At 36.7% G+C, this 26,548-nt stretch overlaps 1 protein-coding gene, 1 non-coding gene and 2 pseudogenes across 2 annotated transcripts; all 4 read right to left on the bottom strand.

The window, feature by feature from the left end:
* Nucleotides 1-3,205: 3,205 nt before the first annotated feature.
* LOC122022331 (uncharacterized protein At5g39865-like) lies at nt 3,206-4,892 on the bottom strand. The gene has a single exon (XM_042580292.1). The coding sequence runs from the start codon at nt 4,758-4,760 to the stop codon at nt 4,059-4,061; it is 702 nt and encodes a 233-aa protein (XP_042436226.1). The 5' UTR covers nt 4,761-4,892; the 3' UTR covers nt 3,206-4,058.
* A 2,793-nt stretch (nt 4,893-7,685) lies between these two features.
* LOC122026018 lies at nt 7,686-7,878 on the bottom strand. Its single transcript, XR_006123996.1, has one exon. It is a non-coding gene; the product is annotated as a U2 spliceosomal RNA (small nuclear RNA).
* A 17,522-nt stretch (nt 7,879-25,400) lies between these two features.
* LOC122025996 lies at nt 25,401-25,556 on the bottom strand (annotated as a pseudogene).
* A 4-nt stretch (nt 25,557-25,560) lies between these two features.
* Nucleotides 25,561-25,705, bottom strand: LOC122025974 (annotated as a pseudogene).
* Nucleotides 25,706-26,548: the final 843 nt, after the last annotated feature.

Genomic DNA, 26,548 nt, shown 5'->3' with positions numbered 1-26,548 from the left:
TTTACATTTCTATCTAGATTATACTTTGATACGGGACCACCGAAGCAGCCCGAAGATCACCCACATTTGGCCTTCACCTTTGGAGCGGATCAGAAGGCCGCTCCCCACTTGGCCCCACCTCCAAGTAATCTCCAATCGCTTGTCTCAACCCAAATATAATTTGAATGGGGATGTGAACCTAGCGAGGGATTGTACTTAATTGCGATCAGATTCCAACTAGAATCCGATCGTAATTACAGAGAGGACTATGGAAAAATGAATGAGAGGATTTGCTCTCAAGTATAAGATGGTAGAAATAGAAGTTTAGATCATCTAGTTCATAATTCTAACAGGAGGTGGTCCACCCACTATCGTCGATCTCCGTCCGTTTACCTCGATCCAAATTACAATTCAAGTAGAAAGTGAACCCAGGAAAAATCACAATAAATTTTAGTCATATTCCGATTATGATCCGATGTGTAAATTGTGAAAAGGACTAGGAGGAGATCAAAAATTATGAACCAAAAGGTCTGAACTTCTATTTCTACCGTTGGTGATCTCTAGCCACTTATTTCGACCTAAATTACAATCTGAATATGAAGATAAAAATAGAAGAGATCACACCTAATTTGGACCGAATTCCAATCAAGATCTGATGTATAAATTACGAAAGAAATCAAACGGGATCAAAAATTACGGATGGAAGGATTTGGACTCATGAAAATAGGAATTTAGCCGTCCGGAGTTATTTTTTCCAAACAATTTCCCGAAGGACTGAAATGAATGAAAGATATCTCTATAGAAATATAGAATATCTGAACCCAGCTGACCGGAAAGGATTTTGATCCAGGTTCACTTGATATTTTTTTGTTTTAAAAAAAATGGGTTCGACTCCAACACCATTAAATTCTAATATCAGAATTAAAACTCAAGAAAGAAATAATGTGTGTTCCTAATTTTTGACAGTCAACCAGGTTCCGATTAAGGGCGTAGTCAGAATTTTCAATTAGGAGGGATAATTTTTAAAAATTCATAAAATAAGGAAGAAATAATTTACAACTCTTGAAAGATCATTGTTTTTGAGAAAAATAGAGAAGATAAAATAGAGAGGAAGAAATAAAAAAAAGGAGAACTTTACTTTCTTTATTAGCAATCTTGACTAGTTTCGGTGAGCTCGGCAATAACACAAAGAGTAAGGTAAGACAAGAGATGACTATTTTGATGTGCCAATAAAATCCTAAAAAATATCAAAAGAGGAAGAAGATAGAGGAGTTGATGGCTGCTTGATCTTGTTGCTAGAAGAGGGTAGCAACTGGTGTTGCATTTCTTGCTTATTGGAGAAGAGAAAGGAGAAGAAAAAAACTCTTGTGCTTTAGAAGAGGAGAGGAAAAAATTATAGATTTACTAACGTTGGAGAAGAGAAGGAGAAAAAGCAAATAAGGAAGAAGAGAAAAAAAATAAAAGAGAGGAATGAGCGAAGCGATGGCATATGGTACAGTTGAAATGTAACATGCATAGAAAGAAGAGGGAGAAAAAAAATGAAAGGTTTCGTAAAAAATATTCTAATTTTTTTTAAATCGTTCGAACTTGTTTAAACATTAAATTTGGTTTGGTCATAACTCAATTTCAAATCAATTACAATTTAAATCAACATAATACTTATCTCCATATTTACCCGTTGAATTTAATTCAAACTAGATTCAATTTTAATTTAACTTCCTTAATTTGTGCCCTACAATTTAATTCATTCATTTATTATTATATACTTTATTTTTAAAATTCAGTACTTAACATTCCAAATCGCGATATTTCCTCAAGTGGTACCAATGGATAACTTAGGTCATAAAATTTTCAAATATATGACCAATTTCAATTTTCAACATTAAATGGTATATATATATATATAATTTTTTAATAAAATGTGAGAAGGGGCGACCACACCCCTCTAAGGTAGCTACGCCCATGGTTCCGATTACGAGCCACCTCAATTTACAAGTTGATAAATAATTTGATAAATATTTTTACTAAACTTCTGCTTGAATTTAAATTTAATACATTTAGAAGAGAGCTTTAATCAAAACATAAATTTTTAATTCATAGATAAGACAAATAAATTTACTCCGCATGTTGCAAATAAATTTGTAGATCTCGTTTATCTTCTTTTCTTTATATTAGTGATCGTGCACACGCGTCGCGTGTGTAATATAATACATTGAAATCACATTGACCCTTTATAATGAAATTATATTAATTAAAGTATTTTAGTATTAAAATAATAAAGTAGAGTCATTAGTAGAGTCATTAGGATAAAATACATGACTTTTGAAAATCTGAATTATTTGGATCTTTAAAAATTCAAATTGTTTGGATTTTCGAGTGTCACCCTTATTCGTCAAACTCATGCAATAGTGAATAATGCAAGGGTGAAATCCAAGCAACAAACTGCTGTTGTAACGGGCTTCCCTATGAAAAAATTAATATAATTTAATATTATACTTATCTTAGTAAAAAAAACTAAGAAAAGTATATTTTTTAACATTGTCGACCTAAAATATTTATAGAAGCTTCTTTGATCATATTGTTATCAATTCTAATATGTGGGACTAAAGAGAACTATATTTTTTATATAAAACAACCAGATAAAAAAAATTCATAATAATACGCCGCAACTGAGTCTCGAACTCTAGATAACTAATTGTTTCTCTTATGAAATTACTAATAAATTTTGAAATTATTTTTAGTGTGAATAGAAAAAAGGATATTAACGTAAATTCATTTTAGGCTTCACCAAAGTTAGTTAGTAAAGGGAGAGAGATTTTTAATAAAATAGTAACATTACGGAAAGAAATTGATGATATAGACAAAGGAACTAACACTATTAAACAACGTTAGCTCACAAGTCACGTTGATAATGAAAAGCGATTGATGGAAAAATATTATGAAGTTCAATAATTCAGAACATTCATTACTACTCCCAAAACCTAGAAAATTGATCAAATCGAATCGATCTACGATCTCATCATGTGAATACGATGAAAATATAGCCCCCAAGAGTAAACTGTCATGGTTACTCTCCAATAATAAATCAGACATTTAGAATTCAAAATTTAATTGCCATGTATTACTAATGGTGAAGATAGACCTGAGTGAAAAAATTTTATAGAACCAAATTGATCAGTCAAAACTTGGATACATAGTACTAATTAAAAAAAATAAAAGTATAAATAAAAATATAATGAACATATAGATTAGAAATGACAAATGCTTTGTCCTAATGAGATCCATCCTAAGGATGAGATCAAAATGCAAATCTGCTCGATCGGTTAGTTAGACGACCGAACTCAGTGAATTCGGAACAAAACATATAAAACAAACCATAAGCACCCAAGTCTTAACGAGGCGAAACAAAAGCAATAAATAAGTCCTTCATCCAGTCCGACCCATGACCCATCACTATAATATTAACCTTGACACCTAATTAATAATAATAATAATAAATCCATATTATTAATATTTTTTAAATTGATACCAAATATATCAATGATCCATTAGTTTAAATTAATGAAAGATTTATCAATAAATAAAATCATATTTAAAATAAAAAAACAACTTGCATAAAAAAGCTGAAACCCACTGGGAATTGAAATAAAAGCAAGAGGAAATGGGAGAACAATGATTAGTAGTGGGGACTGAGCTGTGTGTAGGAGCGTACCGAGCTTTGTCGCAGAAGTTGTTGACAAATGGAGCAGAAGCAGTGGTCGGTTGAATCATGTGATAATGGCGTGCTTTTCTTCTTCCCTGATCAACTCCGTCTCCAAACTGCATAGCGAAGCAGGAGAAGAGGGAAACTCAACTGTATCTGGTTTTGAATGTTAGAGAACGAGATTGGAAAGAGGAAGAAGAAGAAGAAGGAAAATAAAGGGTGTTATTTTTGATTCAATCTAATGTTGAAAAATTAGAATTGGTCCCAAAGCAAAAGGCAATTGATATACAACTATGTCGGTTTTCCATCTCCCTTTGATTTGAAAAGGAGAGAAGGAAAATAGAGGATCGATAGCGAATGAGGGATGAAATTAGGGTTAGAGAGTCACGGCCGGGCAGCAGCGGGGGCAGCGGACGAGCCCGTTCTCGTTGCATTCGCCGCAGGTCTTGAAGGAGGCGCCGGTTTTGTCGGAGTTGTAGCGCTTGTGACTGCCGCTGCAGGCGGCGCAGAGGACGAAGCGCAGGCCGTCGCAGGCGTCGCAGGAGGAGGAAGAGGAGGCGGCGGCGGCGTCTGTGGAGGTGCCATCGATGAGGGTCTTGAGCTCGCCGGACTCGTGGAGGCGGCGGATCTCGTCCGCGCCGCCGAGGCAGCGGCCGGCGAGGAAGATCTGGGGGAGGGCGATCTGGCGGCTGCCGAGGGCGGCTTGGAGCTCGGGGAGGAAGCGGGCGTCCATGGAGAGGTCGCGCTCGTCGACGGCGACGCGGAGGCCGCGCAGGATGGAGCTGACGGCGCGGCAGTCCTCGAAGGTGCGCCTGACTACCCGGAGGGAGGTGAAGTAGAGGACGACGGAGGCGGAGCGGCGGGGCGGAGACGGGCGGAGGGCGCGTAGGGCGGAGGAGGCGAGGAGCGCGCGGTGCAGGATGCGGCGGAGGGCGGGGGAGGAAGACGGCTGGTCCTCCCGCAGGAGGGACTGGATGTCCTTGAGGGTGGTGAAGGAGGAGAAGGAAGGGGAACGGCAGCTGACGGCCGAACCGGCGGCGGCGGAGGACCTGGATGTCTTCGCCCACGGCGGCCACATGGGGCGAGGAGAGAGAAGAGATCCGGTGGCGACTCGGGAAAACGGAGAGGCGCGTCAGGAGAACGAAGACTCCAGATAGGGTTTCCCCCGTCGTGCTCCTGATTTATTTTTTGAAACATAAAATAGAATAAGAATTGTTTAATAAGCGATATGAGAACGAAATTAATGATGATAACCATTTTAAACTCGTGCATAATTCAATACTTGCAATAATAATTGAAAAATGGGTTGATAATTTGGATGGACCGTACTTCTCGATTTTTATTGATCGATTAAAATGACTGAATTTGAATTATTAAAAAATAATAATTCAATACATAATTCCAAAGTGAAATAATTTCTAAAAATATTTTAATAATATGATAAAATGAAAAGGAGGATAATTGTATTAAAAATTAGAAACAATATCAAATGTTTACTTTAATTTTCTAAACGGAATCAGTCAGTCAATCAATGTCTTTAAATATAGACGCATCATTTATTATTAGCTTTATAGTCAATTATGATTTATGAGAGAAATTTCTCAAAATAAACCTATACTTACTATTTATTCTAGAAATACCCTACTTCAAATATTCAAAAAAAACATCCCTTGCAAGGGTGTTTTATTTAGATTGGTCGACAGTGGATTACAAGCTGTCAAAAAGCTAATTTTTGGGGGATCAATTTGTAAATTAGCTTGTAACTTTAAAATTGATAGAAAACATCAAATTGGATATTTTTAAAAGTATTTGTTTTTAAAAATAAACAAAGAAACCTAGAAATCCAACCTTCTTTAACTTTCATTTAAAGTAAATTTTTTTATAAATATATTATTATTAAGAATTGAATCATAAATATCTTATTATATTCTTTAAAGATGAGAGCTCCTCAAAAGCGGGCCTTAAATCCATTATCTATCATCTCGAGTATCTAATTTATTTATCCATATTTTGATCATTTATATTAATGATTAATAATCATTCGTGATTTACTTCTTCCGTATTGACCTAAAAATAAATTGACGGAAACACTAGGAATGAACGAATCATCTTTTACTACATGAGAATCCGATTTATTTACTTTTAATATTTCTGTCAATTTATTTCTAGATTAAAAAAATAAATCATAATCATTAATATAAATGACTCAGACTTATAGAAGAAGGTGAAGGAGACATCTTCTCCTTCTTCCTTCGTCAAAAAAACATGAAGGGGAGCGCCGTACACGTGTATTAGTCGGACGGCCCATGTTTGCATTCATAAGCATTTGCATGGCCGCACCACGTGCTGGCTGTTTGTTGCATCTAATTTTAAAACTTTATTGCACGTGAAGCGCACATGCAGTGCAGATTTTTATCTAGGTCGAAATTAGTTGTCAGAGGCAATCGATCAAATAGGAACATAAATAGATTATTTCACGTGCAGCTCATGATAAACTAATTTGTTAGGCAAATGAGATATAAATGTTCAAGACGCTCTAAATGGTAAGAGATTGGTTTAAATTGATTGACAGTTTATGGTTCGTCCTCCTCAAGTATTCCTCGTCGGTCCCACAGCTCCCACATCGAGATAAAAAGAAATAAATCTATTATACTGAACAACTTCTAAAGCGAGAGGACATTTAATTTTCAGAGAAATGAAATCTGAAAATCAATCTTTATCCAATGAAATAATTCTGTCATCCTAGAACCAATTCGATTATAGTTATGGGGTATGGTCCCTAATCTATAACTCAAATAGATATATAGGTGGTAAGAGACTGAACATTTATCCCAAGCGATCAGGGTTGGATTCTCACCTATATATGGTGCACTTGCGACCATCAAATTTCTAGCGATGCATGAGTGCTACATTAGGAGCTGTCACATTTTTATGATTTATTTGGTGGTTGAAATATAGGATCGGATTGTCTATTTCAGAATTAGTTGGATTATAAGATCTACATACTTGGTATTAAAAAAATTATACGTATAGAGTTTAGTGCGATGATTAGTAAATGAATGAGTTTTCTAAGTAATGAAGGTTTAATTCTAACGCAACACAAATAAACATAACATTTGTGGCGTTCAAATCATTTGAGATGTCTGATCGTCCCCATGGCCTATCTGTACTTTTTGAATTTATTCATCTTTCGGCTATTGTAACAAAAGATGATTATACTTATCCCAGATACACCTCATAGCTTATCCTCAAGATGTTGAATCGTCTCCATGAAATGTCCGTACTTCTCAAATTTATTCGGTAATCAATAGAAAATTTCTATGAGGTCAAATCGATCACTTTCAAGTGAATGAAAGATAGAAATACTTAGATATCTAAGCTATGAAGTATGCATAAGTTGTTAATTATTTTTATTATTTTTGGATAATTAAATATTTAATGTTTTAAATCGACTAATCCTAAAGAGACTTCACCAACCACTTCATAAATTGTTAATTATTGTAAGATCAATAAGCAGTGCAATTGTTAGAGAAAATAGGATCATCATAATTCCTTTGTATTAGAAAGAGCGACTTCCTTTAAAATCAATTATTAGAGTATAAGGCATAAAACATTTAAGAAAATAAATTAGGAACTTATAATTTACATTTTAATAGCGATAAAGAAGTTCGGTCTCTAATATTTCTAAAATTTAGGATAAATTATCTATTTTATTAAATTTAAACAATCATTTTTTACTACATACTACATGTTATTCTAAAATTTTTATTATTTTTTTTCTCTTTTTCACTTTTTTCATTATTACTAGTGACTATGCACACGCGTTGCATGACCTAGGCCCCTTATATCAGGTGAACTAGTGCAGGGAGATATTTGAGGGAAGAATAATTGACATATAAAAAATAGTTTTAATTTTTAAGGATTGCCCTTACTTTTATTTTTTTTAGTGAGGCAAGACTCTACTATTTTTATATTGTATACACCTCTAAAGGTTACAAAAAATTGAGATGGGGCAACTGCCCCACCAAAGCTATACATGGCTTTACCCCTGCTTGCATGTGTAATATAATACATGAACGCACGTGCGGATAACACTATCTTTTATAAAAAAATAATTTAATTCTTTATATCAGATATTAAACTGATAAGAATAAATACTATATTTAATCTTAGCCAAAAAATCGCCCATAAATTAGGTAAGGGTGCGAACGGAAGATGATCCTTGTTGGTCCATGAACAGAAGATGAACCAAAGTTCAACTTTAGAGGAGCAAGCTTTAAAAGCTTCTATCTCTACTCATTTCTCAAACTCTAGAGGAAGGGGTAGAGGAAGGAGAGATCGAGATAACAATAGGTTTTTTGAAGCCAATGATGGTCATAAAAGGATATTTTGTAAGAAACTGGGGTGCTAAACACGCAAAAGCGCAGCAGAAAACTTCTAGTTCCTTTATCCAGCAGATCCATGCGAAGGGAAGAAACATTGCTTAAAACAATCTATACTAAGTTGCATGATAGTGGTTATACCTTTGATGAGTGCTCACGAACTCCATACAGCTTGGATCTCAGTACGATCATACGTTCACGCCTCTATGGTATCCGCACGAACAAGTCTTGCCTTCGTTTGTCTCACAAACTCACAAGAAAGAGATGGAAACCACCTAAGGTTATAACAATCACACAAGGGGTTTCGGCCAAGAGAGGGAAGGAGGAAGAAGAAGAAGACTAAAAGTTTTCACATAATGAAAATATCATCCAAAATGATATATATACCCATCTCATGAATACCAAAGGGTTTTACTCTTTCATCTTCCAATCCAATGGCTCGAAATTGACCATTCAGTCCAATAGTTCAATTTTGACCATTCAACTTTCATGGTGAACTCAAGTTCACCCAATGAGTCTAACTCATTGATTCTCATGCAATTTCGAATTCAATGAATCACCATTCCAATCATTCGAATTGATTCAATGAGTCTAGTTTAAATTGAACTTAATACAACAATTAGATCCAATTGAGTCTTACTCAATAAGTCCAATTCGGATTATACTAAATCCAATGAACCCATCTCCATATCTACTTGTTCTTTGTGTGTGATCCAATAGGTTCTCGTAACATTGGTAATGTACCCAAATCAACATTTAGATACATAAGCAATGAGTGACATTTAGTAAGGCATCACCGCTACCCAAGTGACGAGAAAGTTGAGATCCGACCTAATCTGTCCGTGACTATTATCTTGTATGACTTGGTCCCTCTATCCTTGATATGTAAATTGATTAATGAGGCATAGACCGTGTCATCCTCTTATCAACCTTTGTGTTTCTTGATATCTAAGTAGATACACTCAATCAAATAATCTCAATATCTTATATTGACTTATTTGAGCATGACCATGCTTTCTTGTGTCCTACTAACAGGGGCGGAACCAGAAAAAAAATTTCAGGGGACTGAATTGTACAGATATTTTTTTTACGACTAAATAAAAATATTTAATAATTAAAGTTTTACATCAACTCTTACATAATATACGATACTGCAGAAACTATACACATAAAGTCTGAAATCTAACGGACAAAGGAGTTAAGCTCTAGACTCTATCTATTCATTTCCACTGTGTTTATCCCTCCAAAGCTCCAACTCTTGCATAATATACGTTGCTCCAGAAACTGCAGCCAAATAAACATGAACGTCACTCACATAAATCATAATATGCATGGAATTCTTATGAGAGATAGTGTAGAACAGAGCAAAAAAAAAAAAAAAAAGGTTCAGAATTTTAAGGAATCAACGATGAACAAAGAACACTTTAATAGCAAATGTTTCTGTCAATACAGAAGCAATAAGAAATAGGTCTACATCTCATTTTGCAACCCACTTGATGACTAACAACATGAAACACTCTCTATGCAAAAGCTATTAGCCATTTAGCCTATTAAGTTAATCACAACTAATTGATCTTATTGAACACTTAGGATCTCATTTAAACCATATAACAGGCTGCAATACTAATACTTACAAATTACAATATGTGATTGAAATGATATTGTTAGAGTTTACCAAGAGTCCAAGAGACTAGAACTCGAGAGCCTTTCCCTTGTCCCACATAATACTCGACCAATTCTCCATAACCTGATAAATTAACATTGAGAACATTTAATCTAACTTGCAAAAGGAAAAAAAACTAGAAGTTTAGGAAAGATTAGTCTACCTTTCTTCCATAGGTGAGCTTCATTTCCTGGTTGGCACAGAAGTCTGCGACGGCCGACGAGTCAGTACAAGAGGAGGCAATTGGATTCTACGATACTGCATTTGTTGAAAATGTTGTAATATTTGCTCATTGTCAATTGTAGAAAAAAATATCCATTTCAATGTATACAACTAGACTGTCATTCATCTCTCATTCTATTGCGCAAATTAGTCTTCACAGTCTTCATTGCAGAAAAAACTCGTTCAACCGAAATAGTTGCAACTGGTAAAACTAATGTCAACTCTATCATACGATAAACCAATGGGAACACCAAATGTTTTTCAGTCTCAACCAATTTCTGAGCAAGAATTCTCAAGTCATCAATTGAAAAAAAGTAAGGATCATCTCGCAGATTATAAAAGTAACTCATAAGTTGTTATTCCAAAAATAAATAATCAGTACCATAGAAGTCCTCGGGATAAAAATAAGCAAGATGGATGAGTTTGTGAACATCAAATTGAGAGAAAGAATTTCTTGGATGAAGACATGATATGCAACCAAGCAATTCCGTACTAACTTCTGAAAACTGATTATTTATCTCTTGTATAATTAAATCAACAACCTAGCATTCAAATTTGTAACCATGATAACATTAATAATCAATGAAATCTCTTTAACAAAAAAAAATATTTTTAGAAATAATACATGACAAAAAATCTCCATATGATAATGATGAAAATTGGTGATGAGTTGCCCTCTACGCCTACCATGACCACGAGTTAGCATGTTGCCCTCCATATCAAGTATTGGAATCATATTCAATTCACAAAATGTGTTAACTTATTCCAAAATTATCTGCCATCAATCTTCCCTGAAGTCTTGTAGTCGACATTTCACACTTCTAACCAAGGGCATGGCTTGAATAATTAATATTTTGATCCCCTTGTTGTAGGGAAAGTGATAACTCATTTGTAATTCCCAATATATATTTCATCAAATGTAACACAAAAACAAATTGATAACTCTCCATATTCTCAATTAAACCTACGGCAATACCTTTATTTGCAGAATAAGAGGCGTCATCATGTACATTTCCTAACACTTCTATCACTGAAGACCACATAGAGCATAAACGAAATAATGTTAAGTAGTGTGATCCCCAACGAGTATCTCCAGGTCTTGCTAAACTAGTTTCTTGATTTTTTCCTTTTCCAGTAGTAATTTCTCCATTTTCCAATTCAGCAATTATTTTATCATGTTGAATCTTTCTAAGTTGATCTCTCCTCTTACAAGATGCTCCAGATATATTCACAATCATAGTGATATACCCAAAAAATTCATTCATAGTAAAATTGTCATGGGCAACAACAACAAGAATTAATTGGAGCTGGTGAGAGAAACAGTGAATATACATTGCAAATGGATTTTCTTGTAGTATCAGAGATTCCAATCCATTGAACTCATCACGCATATTTGAAGCTCCATCATACCTTGGCCTCTCAATCTAGATAATGATAAATCATGTTGCACAAATAAAGCATCAATAGCCATTTTCAAAGAATGAGAACTAGTGTCAGGCACATGCACAACTGTAAGAAATCTTTCAATCACACATTCTTTTTGATTCACATACCTCAAAACAACTCCCATATGCTCCTTCACTGAACTGTCCCGAGCCTCATCAACCATCAAAGAAAAGAATTTATCTCCAATATCATTGATTATAGCAAGTGTGATCTCTGAAGCACAAGCACGTGTTAAATCCTTTTAAATTTTTGGGGAAGTCAATTGATTGTTTGCAGGAGCATTTTGTTTTATAACTTTAGAAACCTCTTCATTTCGTTGACTATACCATTCAAGCACCTCAAGAAAATTACCTCTATTTGAAGAACTAGTTGACTCATCGTGTCCACGAAAGGGCAACCCTTGCTTCAATAGAAAGCGTGTCACATCCAACATTGCTGTTAAACGAGTCCGATCACTACAAGAAAAAAGCCTAACAACAATGATTTTTCACCGTTGTCGTAGCCTCTTTCGGACTGTTGTTAAAGGCCGTGTTGTTAAAAGGGGTGCCCAAAGACAACAGTTTTTAACCGTTGTCTTTGAAGGCAAAGACAATAGTTTTACAACGATGAAAAATCGTTGTCTTTTCCTTCAAAGACAACAGTTTTTCACCGTTGTCTTTGAGCGTCTACCTTTAATAACAGGGTCTTCAACAACAGTTTTAAACTATCTACAACAACGGTGAAAAACCGTTGTCTTTTTTAGATAAAAAATAAAAAAAAAATTAATACACAATTTTCCAATATTATAAATCATTCAAAATACTAAAATTCAAAATAAAATTTAATATACAATTTTCTAACATTCAAAAATAATATCTATAACATTCTGAAGAAATTTCATAAGCAACCAACAAAATGATAACACTATTAAAACAAAGGTAGAACAATATAACACGAGATTTTCTAATCTGTTTTGACTGTTGACCTTTTGCTCCTAATATGTTTCAAGGACTGCAGCGCTGCTACGGTGCTCTTCATGTATAAGCTCTGCGTATATTTAATCTCCTCCAACTCCGGAACCCTCCCACCTGATTGTGTCGGCTTTGGCACTCCATTTTATCCGTCGCATTCTGCTAAAATTGACAAGTTGTTGCTGGGGAAGAGGTGGTCGAGCATAGCCACACACTCCTTCACGAGTTTGTATAGGAGATCAGTTGTAAAGAATGGCTGCTGAAGGGCTGCCTGATAAGTGCTCATGTTCTCTTGTCATACTTCTTCAGTATTTTCACTAGACCTGAATTCATCACAACAAGAATAATAAACCATCTAAATGAGTGCACAAATTTTAAAAAAAAAAGAACCAGAAGAAAGGACAGAATAGTTAATCAATAACACTCAGATAATTGTAAACTATAATTAGGCTCTGATCATGACTATGCTAACATGAGTTTCCTTGTTAACAAATTGAGAAATAATGGTTTGGAGAAATTAACAAACAAGACATGTAATATCTAAAACAAATGGGAGAGTTTGATACCTAAATAAAATCAGCCTTGTTCAGTCAATGTAAAATCAATTAAACTGCATTGGTAGTAGGCAAATAACATAAAATTTTCTGTTGTGGAAGTTATAATGAGAGTGGATTGATTGTTTCACCAATGACAAGAGAAATATTATTGTGTGATTTGAATAAGAAATCCAAACATCTATTCTGCTGAATGCTAATTTATCATAACCTAGCAAAACAAATTTACCAAGCTACTCCAACGCCCTTCTTAATCAATCTGATCAATTAGTAAACATGATTGTAGAATAAAACCCATAAATTGCCTCTGAAGCGAAAGTGCTAAGTTTATACTGGACTGAATGTAATTCATACACCATATGGATTGTTTGCAATGAAAATTACAAGCTCCAAAAAAAAAAACAAAGGTTTGGAACATAACGGGATATCAATCCATCACAACTTAGATTGTTTGGAGGATCCACAGAAGTGTATTAATTTACATGTTAGAATACTGAAAATAAGCTACAGTGAAATCTTTAATGTGTACCATGGACTACATAAGAATAGATCAAGAAAAAGTTGAATTATTATGGAAACCTACCCATATAGTTAATTACGTGATCTTCTCCTTAGCCTAATTTACTTTCCTTTGAACATTCTTCCTTGATAGTGATCTTTAAAATTATATTAATTGTCAAGATGCATGCTATAAAACTGTTCAAACAATCACTTAGATAAAACACAAACAATCACTTTGTTTGTGCTTCAAGATCCTACAAAGATTGAATTGCACATGGCAAAGATGTCGTTAGCCTGCAAACTTCTCGCTTAAATCAATTTCCAAACATGAAATACTAGTAGCGATATTAAACTATTTTTCTAGTTAACTATGTAAAAATTCCAGAAGATTGACTAAAGATATTGCAGTCTTTCTTTGAGCGTGATTATTTATATTGATGTAGAGTAGGAGTGCAGTCAAACTTCATCTGATTATTATTAAGGACCTATCGACTGACCTTGAGAACCATTGATCACGAGAAAAACCCCTCACCTTCTTGTTGCTGTTGCACTTCACCTCCTGCAAGAAAAATCTCAAAAGCAAGGTAGGCTACATGTTCAGGAGGCTCCTCTAGTTCTTATTTCAGCAGAACATGGGGGGATAATACCAACAACATAAGCAAGATCTAAATAATTAAGTTTCTTAAATACTTGTCAAGAGACTGAAACTAACCAGTAGACTACCTCAGAAAAGATGCAATTTCCTTCCAGAAACTTCTCATCAGTTAATATAGTAGGAACAAACTTAGTGACTAGATTGTTTCCTTTATCTAAATAGACCTCTTCCTTGGTCTCTCCAAACAAATAATGTAGTCTACTTTCTTTCTGCATTGCACTCAGTGCTAACCTCTAACCCAAAAAAACACAAGTAGTTGGAAGATTTAACAGTTGGCTGTGAATGCATGAGACACATCAAACAAGGGTGTAAAGCATTCCAACTTATCTAGCTGCAAATATATACTAAGCACTGACATATTTGTCATAATCTTGGACATTTTTGTAAATTTTGTAACTTTACTAAGCACTGACATCTGAGTTTGAAAATTTTGTAACTTGACTACATATTTCTATTTGTTTCTCCATGTTAATGTCTTATGTGAACATAATATGACACATGCTATAGGATGATGAAAACATGCATGATAAAAAAGTAGATAGAAGAAGAGATTAAGAAAATTAAGAAAGAATCAATTACTTACACACACAATTAAAAAAAGATAGATGTTCTCATGCCAATCATCTGCAGGACTGGATTCAAAGCATCACATAGATTAACAAAATTAACTTGTTCCAGCTTGAGAAATAGTCTTGAGTGAAAGAGGTATACAATCTTTACTGCTTCATAACATAACTTAAACCAAAAAGCAATTTACATTATTAACGAAAGTTAAATACTTTATAGCTCATCATCAAAATAAATAACCTAAATTGAACAAGGGCATTCAACTACTGTTAAGCGCATTTAGAGGTAATCAGTTAAAGCATCTAAGGATATTAAAAAAATGTGAGAAATGATATGAAATGTACTGAATAATCAGTGTCTAAGTTGAGTTTAGAATGCTGAGCTCTTATAAGGTAGCCAGATGATTCAATATGGATATATTGTACAACATAATAGAAACATTAAATAATTTTAACAACGGAAAGAAAACTCATTCATATTTTGCATGACACCTTACCACAACCTCATATTTCGATAGAATGGAACCATGCATCTTCTAAATCAATACGAATTATATTGCAATAAGGCACCACACTAACAAGGGGATGTGATGTTTTATCCTAATATTAAATTTATGAAATATTATACTGCTATATATGTGGCAATGTAAGCTATCTGAATACTTAATAAGTATCTAGTAGATTGTAATTACCTAGACAAAAAAGCACATGACACAAAAGCAATAATACACTATCAGCATAGTATTTTTACTTAGTTATAACTCTCTTCTTTTCCTACAGAATTGCCTATGATGAGCACTCATTAATAGTATAATATTTATCTTTCAATTGTAACAGCAAACAAGACTTTCATACCATATATTCAAACTGACAACATAACTGAAAAAAAAAGAAAAAAAAAACAAGCGGGTATCACAAAAAACATAAGGCGAAGATTGATATGAGCTCAATAAATATTGGGTACTAAAATAAGCTTCATCTTACAGAAACCTTGAACACTAATGAGGAAAAGTTTCTAAACCTCTAGGAAGCATTTATCTGGAGAAATCATCCAAATAGATTGGCAATCGAAGCAACACAAGACGACCATAGAGTCATCAATGACCATGGTATCCACTCCGCGGCCTTGACCTGTGCCAGATTTGTAGCATCTCATACAATTGCAAAAACAGGGACGAATGGATGGATTAGGGTTACAAACCTAGGATGAACTACATATCTTGAAGGGAAGGGGGCTTGAGAAGTTCGGTGGCCTCTAGCTCTAACTGCTACAAAGCACTTGCCTTCTTCCCATGGCCAGGAAACCTCAAAGAGGATGACCAATCGAAGGTCGATTCTCTAGTGGCATTACAGAGAGGAAGAACACTAATGGCACAACATAGAGGAAAAAAAAGAAGGGGTGGAGAGGGAAGAAACCTACCGAGCAGAGAGAAGAGGAAGTGGAGGTGTCTCAATGCAAAGGCTTTGTGTTGGGGATAAACAAGAAGGTTGTCTGTCGTCAGGTGAAAACGCGAAGGAGAAGGCTGCCGTCAGGGTAAAACACGAAGGAGAAGGCTGCTGTCGGGGGAAAATGTGAAGGAGAAGGCTACCGTGGGGAAAACGTGAAGAAGAAGGCTGCCGTCGGGAGGGGGGACGCGAAGAAGACTATCGAGGAAAATGAGAAGGAGAAGCTGCCGTCGGGGGAAAACGTGAAGGAAAAGAATGCTAAGTGATTTCAGCAAAACTTAGGTTTTAGTGGAGAAGAGCCTTAGCCGGCGGTGGACACTTAGTGCTAGCGCGATCGATTTCCTCGTGGCTCCGGCGTCGGGGAAGAGTTAAGGCTCGGCGACGGCAGCTATGGCGTTGATCGGAGCAAGGCACGACTCAATGAGGCTTCAGCCGGCGTTGAGTAACTCTTGGCTGGTGGTTATGTATGCGGGGAGAAGAAGTATCGCGGCGTCGATAGCCGGCGAGGATCAGCGTCGGGTTGGGAAGGAGGGGAAAGGGGAATCGACAGTGGTGACCTAGCCTCACGCGAACAAAAAAACTCTTTGTTCGTGAGTTTTTTCCGTGAAGTTAAAAAAACTATTATTTTTTTGGGATTCAACAACATTCAATAGACAACAGTTTAATAAAACTGTTGTATATTATCATGTAAGTGTTAGGACCAAAAGTAGCTAGAGGGGGGGGGGTGAATAGCTCATCGCGTTCGCTCGTTGCTCGGTGTTGCTTGTTTCTTCAAAGATGTGCAACGGAAATACAAAGAAACAATCACACAACGCTAACACGGTTGGTTTACTTGGTATCCACCTCACAAGAGGTGACTAATCCAAGGATCCACACCAACACACACACCCTCCACTAAATAAAACTCTCCTTTATGGTAACTACCAAGGGCGGAGAAGCCCTACAAGACTCAATACAAGAAGAGAGGGAAAGGATACAAGAAATACAAGCTTACAATAAGTATAAACCCTAACCCTAGCTTCTCTTCTTGGCTTTGATCCGCCTCTTGACTTGGAGAACTTCCAAGATCCTTCAAGAACTGGCGATCTGAGCTTTGTGAGTGCTGTGGAGGAGCTGGCGAGAGATCTGGAGTGAATCGGAGAAGCGATGCCGAAGGAATCATGCGCCTGCGGCCTTTATCGACGCCAACGGTCGGATCCCGATCGATTCGAATGTTCCCAATCGATCGGGGAGGCTTTGGATCGATCCACGGATCGATCCAGAGCGCCTCTGTGCTCTGGGAAAAACGCCTGGATCGATCCATGGATCGATCCAGCGCTTATCGCGCGAAGCAGCCGCGTCCCAATCGATCCACTGATCGATTGGGACATCTGGATCGATCCACGGATCGATCCAGAGGCTCTCTGTTCGCTAGGAAAGGCTTGGATCGATCCACTGATCGATCTAGCTCCTGGAACGATCCACTGATCAATCCAGTACTTGGTTTTTGCCCAAAACCAAGTCCCAAGCCTACCAAACCAACACCCGGTCAACCTTGACCTGTTGGTACACCATGCCTAGCATCTGGTCACTCCTTTGACCTGCTAGGACTTCCCACCAAGTGTCTGGTCAATCCCTTTGACCCACTTGGACTTTTCTATTCATGCCAAGTATCTGGTCACTCCCTTTGACCTACTTGGACTTCCATCAGATGTCTGGTCAATCCCTTTGACCTATCTGTATTTCCTCGTGCCAAGTATCCAGTCAATCTTTTGACCTACTTGGACTTCCCAACACCAGATGTCCGATCATCCTTGATCCATCTGGATTTTCCCTTGCCTGGTTTCACTCACCAGGACTTTCACCTAGCTTCACTCACTAGGGTTTTCCATCTGCCTAGCTTCACTCACTAGGGCTTTCACCTGGCTTCACTCACCAGGACTTTCATTCTACCTAACATCCCAGTTAGGACTTCCCAGTCAAGTATCCGGTCAACCTTGACCTACTTGACTCTTCTTCAATCAATTTCTTATTGTCAAACATCTAAACTCAAACCAAGACTCAGCTTGGTCAACCAGGTCAACCTTGACCTGAGGGATGTTGCACCAACAATCTCCCCCTTTTTGATGTTTGACAATACCACAATAACACTTACAATACCACATGTAAGTTAGGCTAATCCTATAGCCTCAATCTTCATGCCACTAGGTAATGAACACATAAATTAAGCTCTTCATTCTCCTCCTAAGAGGGCACACTCCTTCTAGGTAATGAAAGCCTAACTTACACCCATTCACAGGTCCTTTCATTCTCCCCCTATTGGCACACATCAACCCATCTTTGGGCACACATCAACCCATGCCCCAATTTTGGGTACACATCAACAAATCCATTTGTTGACGACTCTCCCCCTGAAGAGTTGCTCCTCGTTGTTCACAACATCACTTGTTGTGATCAACACGATAATGAAGGTCCCATACCCTTCATTTATCCTTAACTTCTCCCTCAATGTAGACAAATACCCAACCTTGAGCATTTTCTAACCACTTGAGTTCCCACTTGAAATAATGAGGATATCCACTCCCCATTTCAAGTTCAAAAACTCATACATGAGCATTTTCTTTAAAGAAGGTTAACCACCTTCCAAGGTTTATTAAAAATAATTTTTCATGTCTTTAAAGAGTCCCTCCCCCTAAAGACATGGTGGTAACTTCTGTCATTGCACCAACAATGACTTGGAATCCCTAAACCTTTAGGAAACCCAAATTTAGAAGTTTTGAGGTTCAAATACTCAAAATTTGAAACAAACCTCAACCTAAACTTCAATGAAGCCTTCCTTAACCAATCCATCCTTGTTTTCACATGAAAACACCCTTTGTATGTATACAAATGTATTTTGGTGGGTTTGGAATGGTTACCTAGACTCAAAGGGGTTCAAAGATGCTGAAATCAGACATTCCCAGCCAAAATCAGCAACTTGGATCGATTGGAGTTGGGTTCCAATCGATTGAACCTTTCTGAATCGATCCACTGATCGATTCAGACTACCTGGATCGATCGGCTGATCGATCCAGCGAGCTTCTTCTCGCGGGGGACTTGCCTTCTGAATCGATCCATGGATCGATTCAGGAACTCCAATCGATCCATGGATCGATCAGAGCTCTGATAGTTGCTGAAATTCCATTTCAGTCAACTTCAGAAACCCCTAGAAAATTCTACAAAAATCCAAAAATCATGAAATTTCGTGTAGACATTATTTAGGGCATACTTAATCATGGAAAAATAGTTTTCTATGAAAATACATCAGATTTTCAAAGATTGACACAAACTTGAAAACTTGCTAAAACTTTAGCGTTTTCTTCAAGTTTGTGTCTAACTATTCAATGGTGATTACTATCAAAAGATAGCCTTCACTATGGTTTTCCAAAAGCATTTTTAAAACATTTTCAAAACCAATATCCCATCATGTTCCTTGGGCATAATGCACATGACTTGTACATTAGCTTTCCCAATGATGGGAAAACACATAACTATTGTGTTTTGATGAACCTAAAAGCTCAAAAGAATGCACTAAATCAACATCTTGAGCTTTGTTCATCATCCTAACATCTCACTTGTATCTAATGTGCACTAAAGCACATACAAGTCACCTTATAGTCTTTGTGAGATGTAGATTTTGGTTTTGCCCTAAACTAGGGATCATGCATATCTATCTAGGCATTTTAAAGATATTAGACATCTACCTAGGATGTCACTTGTTAATAAGTGTTGTTAAATGCCATTTGTCCTTAATTACAAGGAATTAAACTTAATGCATGATACTGTTATGACATACATCAAAAAGAAATAATTTTCAAAAGAAAATATCCTATAACTACATGATGTATGAATGTCATGACATGGTATTTTTGGATTTTTCATAATAAAACATGAATGCAAAAATAGACATGATGTCATGGCATATGATGGGCAAACAATCATGGCAAGATTTAGCATAACTAAAATATACCTAGATTAACTATCTAAGTATCCTTAAAATCTTAGCTAAACTTACAACTTAAACCTAGATTGCCCTAAAGTGCTTCATGAAAATGCCAAAGCCTAAATTGACATTTCTAATTCCCTTGATTAATTTGTGCCAGTCGAAATTAAGCATATCCTCAAATGTTGGCATATTTCATTTTTCCACAAGAGTAGCACTTTTAAAATAAGGCCCGGATTGCCTTCAATTTCCTAAGAACATACCACACTCCCAACTTGGTAGTTCTTATGAATTTCCCAATATGTGCCGTTTAAGATTAAAATCAATTCTTCCATCATTAGGCACATTTTACTCTTTCAAGGAGTAAATAATAATTCCATTTCATTTTCAAAGGTTAACAAAACCTTGAAAATGCTCCTTGAGTGTCAATTTCCTCAAAGTTGGGTTAACTACCCTTCTAATCGGAGTTGACACTCTCTAACCCATTTATGGGGTAGAGAAAATGCTCCTAGGAACCCAACACCTATTGGTGCTCCTTGGATGCTCTAGGTACTCACTAGGGATAACTTCAGATACCTTCCTAGTGACCTTGTTGGGCTTCTTAGAAGCCTTGGTCACATTTTCTAGGTCAACTCTAGGGATAGCCTCCCTTGTGACCTTGTTAGTGACTTTCTTAGACTTCTTAGAAGTCTTAGTCACTTTGGTTGCAAAGATACTTCTAGGGATATCTTCCCTTGTATCTTTGACTTGACCTCTAGACTTAGGGTTTGTTCCATAGCTATATGGAACCCTATGATAACTAGGCACATCCCTTTTTGCTTTGGGTTTGTATCCCAAACCTCTATGGGCATTGGATGGCTTTTGTACCCCTAACCCTAGGTTATGCTCATTTTGCCCTTTTAGGATATTTTCCATCCTTTTTAGGGTCTTTTCCATTTTATCAAGTCTTGATCTCAAGACTTGATTTTCTATCATTAAATCCTTAGATTTTGATTTTTCATTACACTCATGAGCATTTTTGTTTTTGGGCTTGTATCTATTATCCTTAGTGTTCTTGCCCAAGTGTCCATCTACCTTCCTAACCTTAGGTTGGGTAGTTTTGGCATGTAGAGCCACATGCTTTTCCTTAAAGCCCTCATGCTTCCTATTCTTATTGTAAATCGCATTAAAATGATAAAAATTAGAACTATCATGCTTTTTACCATAATGTAAAGGGGTAGGCTCAATAAAAGATACCTTCTTCTTTACCTTGGAGGCTCCCCCTTGACTAGTGCCTCCTTGAGCCTTGACCACCTTCCGGCGATGATTCCGGTGAAGAGCGGGCTCGCTCTGATACCACTTGTTAGGACCAAAAGTAGCTAGGGGGGGGGGGGGGGTGAATAGCTCGTCGCGTTCGCTCGTTGCTCGGCGTTGCTTGTTTCTTCAAAGATGTGCAGCGGAAATACAAAGAAACAATCACACAACGCTAACACGGTTGGTTTACTTGGTATCCACCTCACAAGAGGTGACTAATCCAAGGATCCACACCAACACACACACCCTCCACTAAATAAAACTCTCCTTTATGGTAACTACCAAGGGCGGAGAAGCCCTACAAGACTCAATACAAGAAGAGAGGGAAAGGATACAAGAAATACAAGCTTACAAGCTTACAATAAGTATAAACCCTAACCCTAGCTTCTCTTCTTGGCTTTGATCTGTCTCTTGACTTGGAGAACTTCCAAGATCCTTCAAGAACTAGCGATCTGAGCTTTGTGAGTGCTGTGGAGGAGCTGGCGAGAGATCTGGAGTGAATCGGAGAAGCGATGCCGAAGGAATCATGCGCCTGCGGCCTTTATCGACGCCAACAGTCGGATCCCGATCGATTCGAATGTTCCCAATCGATCGGGGAGGCTTTGGATCGATCCACGGATCGATCCAGAGCGCCTCTGTGCTCTGGGAAAAATGCCTGGATCGATCCAGCGCTTATCGCGCGAAGCAGCCGCGTCCCAATCGATCCACTGATCGATTGGGACATCTGGATCGATCCACGGATCGATCCAGAGGCTCTCTGTTCGCTAGGAAAGGCTTGGATTGATCCACTGATCGATCTAGCTCTTGGATCGATCCACTGATCGATCCAGTACTTGGATTTTGCCCAAAACCAAGTCCCAAGCCTACCAAACCAACACCCGGTCAACCTTGACCTGTTGGTACACCATGCCTAGCATCTGGTCACTCCTTTGACCTGCTAGGACTTCCCACCAAGTGTCTGGTCAATCCCTTTGACCCACTTGGACTTTTCTATTCATGCCAAGTATCTGATCACTCCCTTTGACCTACTTGGACTTCCATCAGATGTCTGGTCAATCCCTTTGACCTATCTGTATTTCCTCGTGCCAAGTATCCAGTCAATCCTTTGACCTACTTGGACTTCTCAACACCAGATGTCCGATCATCCTTGATCCATCTGGATTTTCCCTTGCCTGGTTTCACTCACCAGGACTTTCACCTAGCTTCACTCACTAGGGTTTTCCATCTGCCTAGCTTCACTCACTAGGGCTTTCACCTGGCTTCACTCACCAGGACTTTCATTGTACCTAACATCCCAGTTAGGACTTCCCAGTCAAGTATCCGGTCAACCTTGACCTACTTGACTCTTCTTCAATCAATTTCTTATTGTCAAACATCTAAACTCAAACCAAGACTCAGCTTGGTCAACCAGGTCAACCTTGACCTGAGGGATGTTGCACCAACAGTAAGCAACGCTAAAAGACAACAGTTTTTTAAAACCGTTGTCTTTGACATACATTAGACAACAGTTTTTTAAAAATCATTGTCTTTGACATACATTAGACAACAGTTTTTTAAAAACCGTTGTCATTTAAAAAAAATTATGGTGAACAACAACGGTTTTCAATAAAACCGTTGTTAAATGGCAAAAAGACAACAGTTTCTCGAAAAACTGTTGTCTATTAAGTGTGGTTAAATCTAAAATTTCTTGTAGTGGATAATCAATTTCCATATCGCGACTATGTACTCGTAAAATATTCCCCACACTATGCCTTTGATCTTGAAAAGCCTCAAATTGTATTCTAGCTTCATTGTGACAACTATTCACAGTCCCCATATGACGATTGAATCTTTCTAATGCCCTTTTCCAATTGTTGTATCCATCTTTTATAAAGGCATTATCTACATTTTCTTTATTTAAAGGTTTGAAAAGATAACACTAAAAACAAAATGCAGCATCTTTTGATATGTTATACTCTAGCCATGTATATTTTTTATACCAAGTTCTTTGAAAACTTCTTTCTTGATTACCAAAATTTATTTTCGGATACACATGACCATTTGGTTGACAAGGCCCTTGGAGCGCATACTCTCTTCGAGCTTGATCTCGAATAGTAATATCAAATTCTTCAATTGGTTTTCGTAATCCTGGATCACTAACAATATCATCCAAATTTAATTCTACACGGGATTAATTTTCTACTTGTTCAATAACATTTAGCTCATTAGAGGAGCTAGAGCCGGAACTATGAGTTCGTTTAAAAAATCTCTCCATATCCTACACAAATAAATAACTAAAAATAAATTATGTAATGGACAACTACAAATGTAATGGAAAAATATATGTTGAACTAAAACTTTAATAAACTACCACAGTACCGTACCACTACCATTCTACCAATCTAATAGAATACTCATGGAAAACTAAACAGTCTAAACTACAAATGTAATTCTATATATTTTATAAAAAAATAAAATAAATAATAATGGAAAACTATCAATCTAATAGAAAACTAAACTATAATGGTAAATTGTAATATGGTATTCTGTAGACTGTACATTTCCAAAAAAAATCAAATAATAAAAAAAAGTTAAAACATAGCAAATCTAAGTTCTAACCTTATGAAAAAATGATGTTGGAGCTTGGAGCCTTCGAGTTAGAGTCTTAGAGACTTGGTTGCAACCTTGCAGGTTGCTGGTTGGAGAATGGAGACTTCAGAGTTCAGACTACTGTTGGCGTCGGCGTCGCCGCCTGGCGCTTGCAGTTGCTACCTGGCTGTTCGCGAGAGAGACCGCGAGTTGGAGGCTTGGAGCCTTGCTCCTTAGACTCTAGAGTCTAGAGCCTTGGAGTTGGAGGAGAGTTGAGTGGGAGTGGGACTGTGGCCTATGGGAGAGCCGGAGAGGAGGAAGAACTTAAGAAGTCAGGGAGTTAGGGTTTGAGGTTTCCGCCGTCTGCGAAATGCGGAGCAGCAGCACTGCAGCAATGGATTGGGGCTAAAGAATAAAAAAACATATTTACAATTTACAAAGTTACAGTCCGGTTTAATGTTTTTTGATTTTTTATTATTTTATTTATTTGACTTTGGGCCCCACTCTGCTTTAATTAGAATTGGTAAGGAAATGAAAAAAAAATAAAACGCTTCGTGCCTTCGTCTTCTCTGCAGTGGCAGTGCACTGCGTGTCTGCGCTGGCTACACCGCTACATGGCTACACCGGCGTCCAACAATGGCAGTGGGCGGCGAGCCGGCGTCCAGCCGTCCAGGTGGGGGAGGCTGAAGCCTCCTCATCCTCTTCCTTTGTGCGGAAAATTTCTTGCCGTCCAGTGATGTCTAGTGGACGGCAGCCAAGCTGGGGGGGGGGGGGGGCTGAAGCCTCCCTCAGCCCCCCAGTCGGTCCGCCCCTGCCTACTAATCAAGGGGCCCACAGATATCGCTTCCGTCATATGGAAGGGATATATCTCATCTACATCACTCACATCCCTCTCCATAATTCATTGCATACCAGTGATGACTTTATTATCCACCTTGTTACAGGTGACGTTTGTCGATACCAAAGTACACAACTCCTTATGCAAGGAACCGTAGTGATTTCAGGTCTAAGCACTATTCATACCAATACTCACATGAGAATGTTTATGTACACTCATATAACGATCCATGAAACATTCTTATGGCGGGTCATTCAATATATATTCTCTAATATATACACATGTGTCGACCTGATATCTCATATTCATGACTTGTGAGATTAAGTCATCCGTCGACCTACATGCTAATCTCAACGCATTAATATTGTCATTGTATATTAATACTTGACTAGGAAGAGTTAAGAGTAGTGTTCTATGTATATCTACAATATCTCACTATTAATTCAACCAATTGTTATGCTGTAGATAAGAGCCTACTACCCAAGGATATTATTATACTTATTCAATCGATACTGAATTGAAACAAATATAATAACCAACTTTACCTTTTATTAATAATAGAATATGATACAAAATTTAGTCCTTTACAATTATCTCATAATTGGTACTATGGTTAGTACTAACATATTTAATTTTTAATATATATATATATAACTGCCCCACCAAAGTTATACATGGCTCCATACCTGGTTGCGTGTGTAAAATAATACGTGAACATGCTGGTAACGTACTTTCCTTCATAAAAAATTAATTTAATATTTTATATCAAATATTAAATTGATAAGAACAAATACTACATTTAATCTTAGCCAAAAGGCCGCTCAAAAATTTGGTAAGGATACGCCAAACCCATGCAATAGTACAGTGCTAGGGTGACACTCGAGAATCCCAGCAGCAAGCTATTGTAACATATTCTCCTTTATAAAAAAATTAATTTAATATCATACTTGATCTTAGCTAAAAAGTTGAGAAAAGTATATTTTTTAACATCACCGACTCAAAATATTTATAGAAGCTTCTTTGCTCATAATGTTGCTAATTCTAAAATATAAGACTAAAGAGAACTTTAGATTTCTAATTGATTAATGAGAAAAATTCTCAATAATACGCTGTAGCTGAGTCTCGAACTTTAGATCACTGATTGATGTATTTATGAAAATTACTAATAAATCTTAGAATTATTTTATAACAAAAAGGACATTTACGTACTTTCATTTTGGATTTCACTAAAATTAGTTAGTAAAGAATGAGATTCTTAATAAATTAGTAAGATATTTGTAATAGTAGAGAGTTTAATGGGCTAGAGACACGGAAAAAAAAAGAGAGAGATTAAAAAAATATTATTTTATTAGTAGTTTAGATAGTTTAGTTCTTTATAATTATAGAAGTACTATAACATAAATTTAAATTTTTGGAATTGAAAGGGAATATGATTTAAATGATATTTTAATAAAAAATATAAAATTTATTGTAATAATTGATTTTACATAATCTAGTGTGGATGCTCTAACTTTACATAGTTGTTCCAAATTTACTAGATAAATTAAAAAAAATCATCTATCTCTAAAATTAATAGACAAAATCTACCTATCTAAATTATATATAAAAAAATCATCTACTTTATAATTTGACTATATAGATGTTGCTCTTTGATCTCACCAACTTGGACAACTACAAAGAGGCTTCTCATGGTGTATGATCAATCTTTAACTCAACTAACTTGTGATGGAGGCTCTTTCTTTCCTGATTTGTTCATCAAATAACGTCTTAAAATTTTTATTTCACAATAGAAACAAATATCTTATCGTGTGCAGTAACTAA

The sequence above is a fragment of the Zingiber officinale genome, chromosome 9B, assembly GCF_018446385.1.
Source record: "Zingiber officinale cultivar Zhangliang chromosome 9B, Zo_v1.1, whole genome shotgun sequence".
Taxonomy (NCBI): Eukaryota; Viridiplantae; Streptophyta; class Magnoliopsida; order Zingiberales; family Zingiberaceae; genus Zingiber; species Zingiber officinale.
This window is presented reverse-complemented; position numbering and strand designations above follow the sequence as displayed.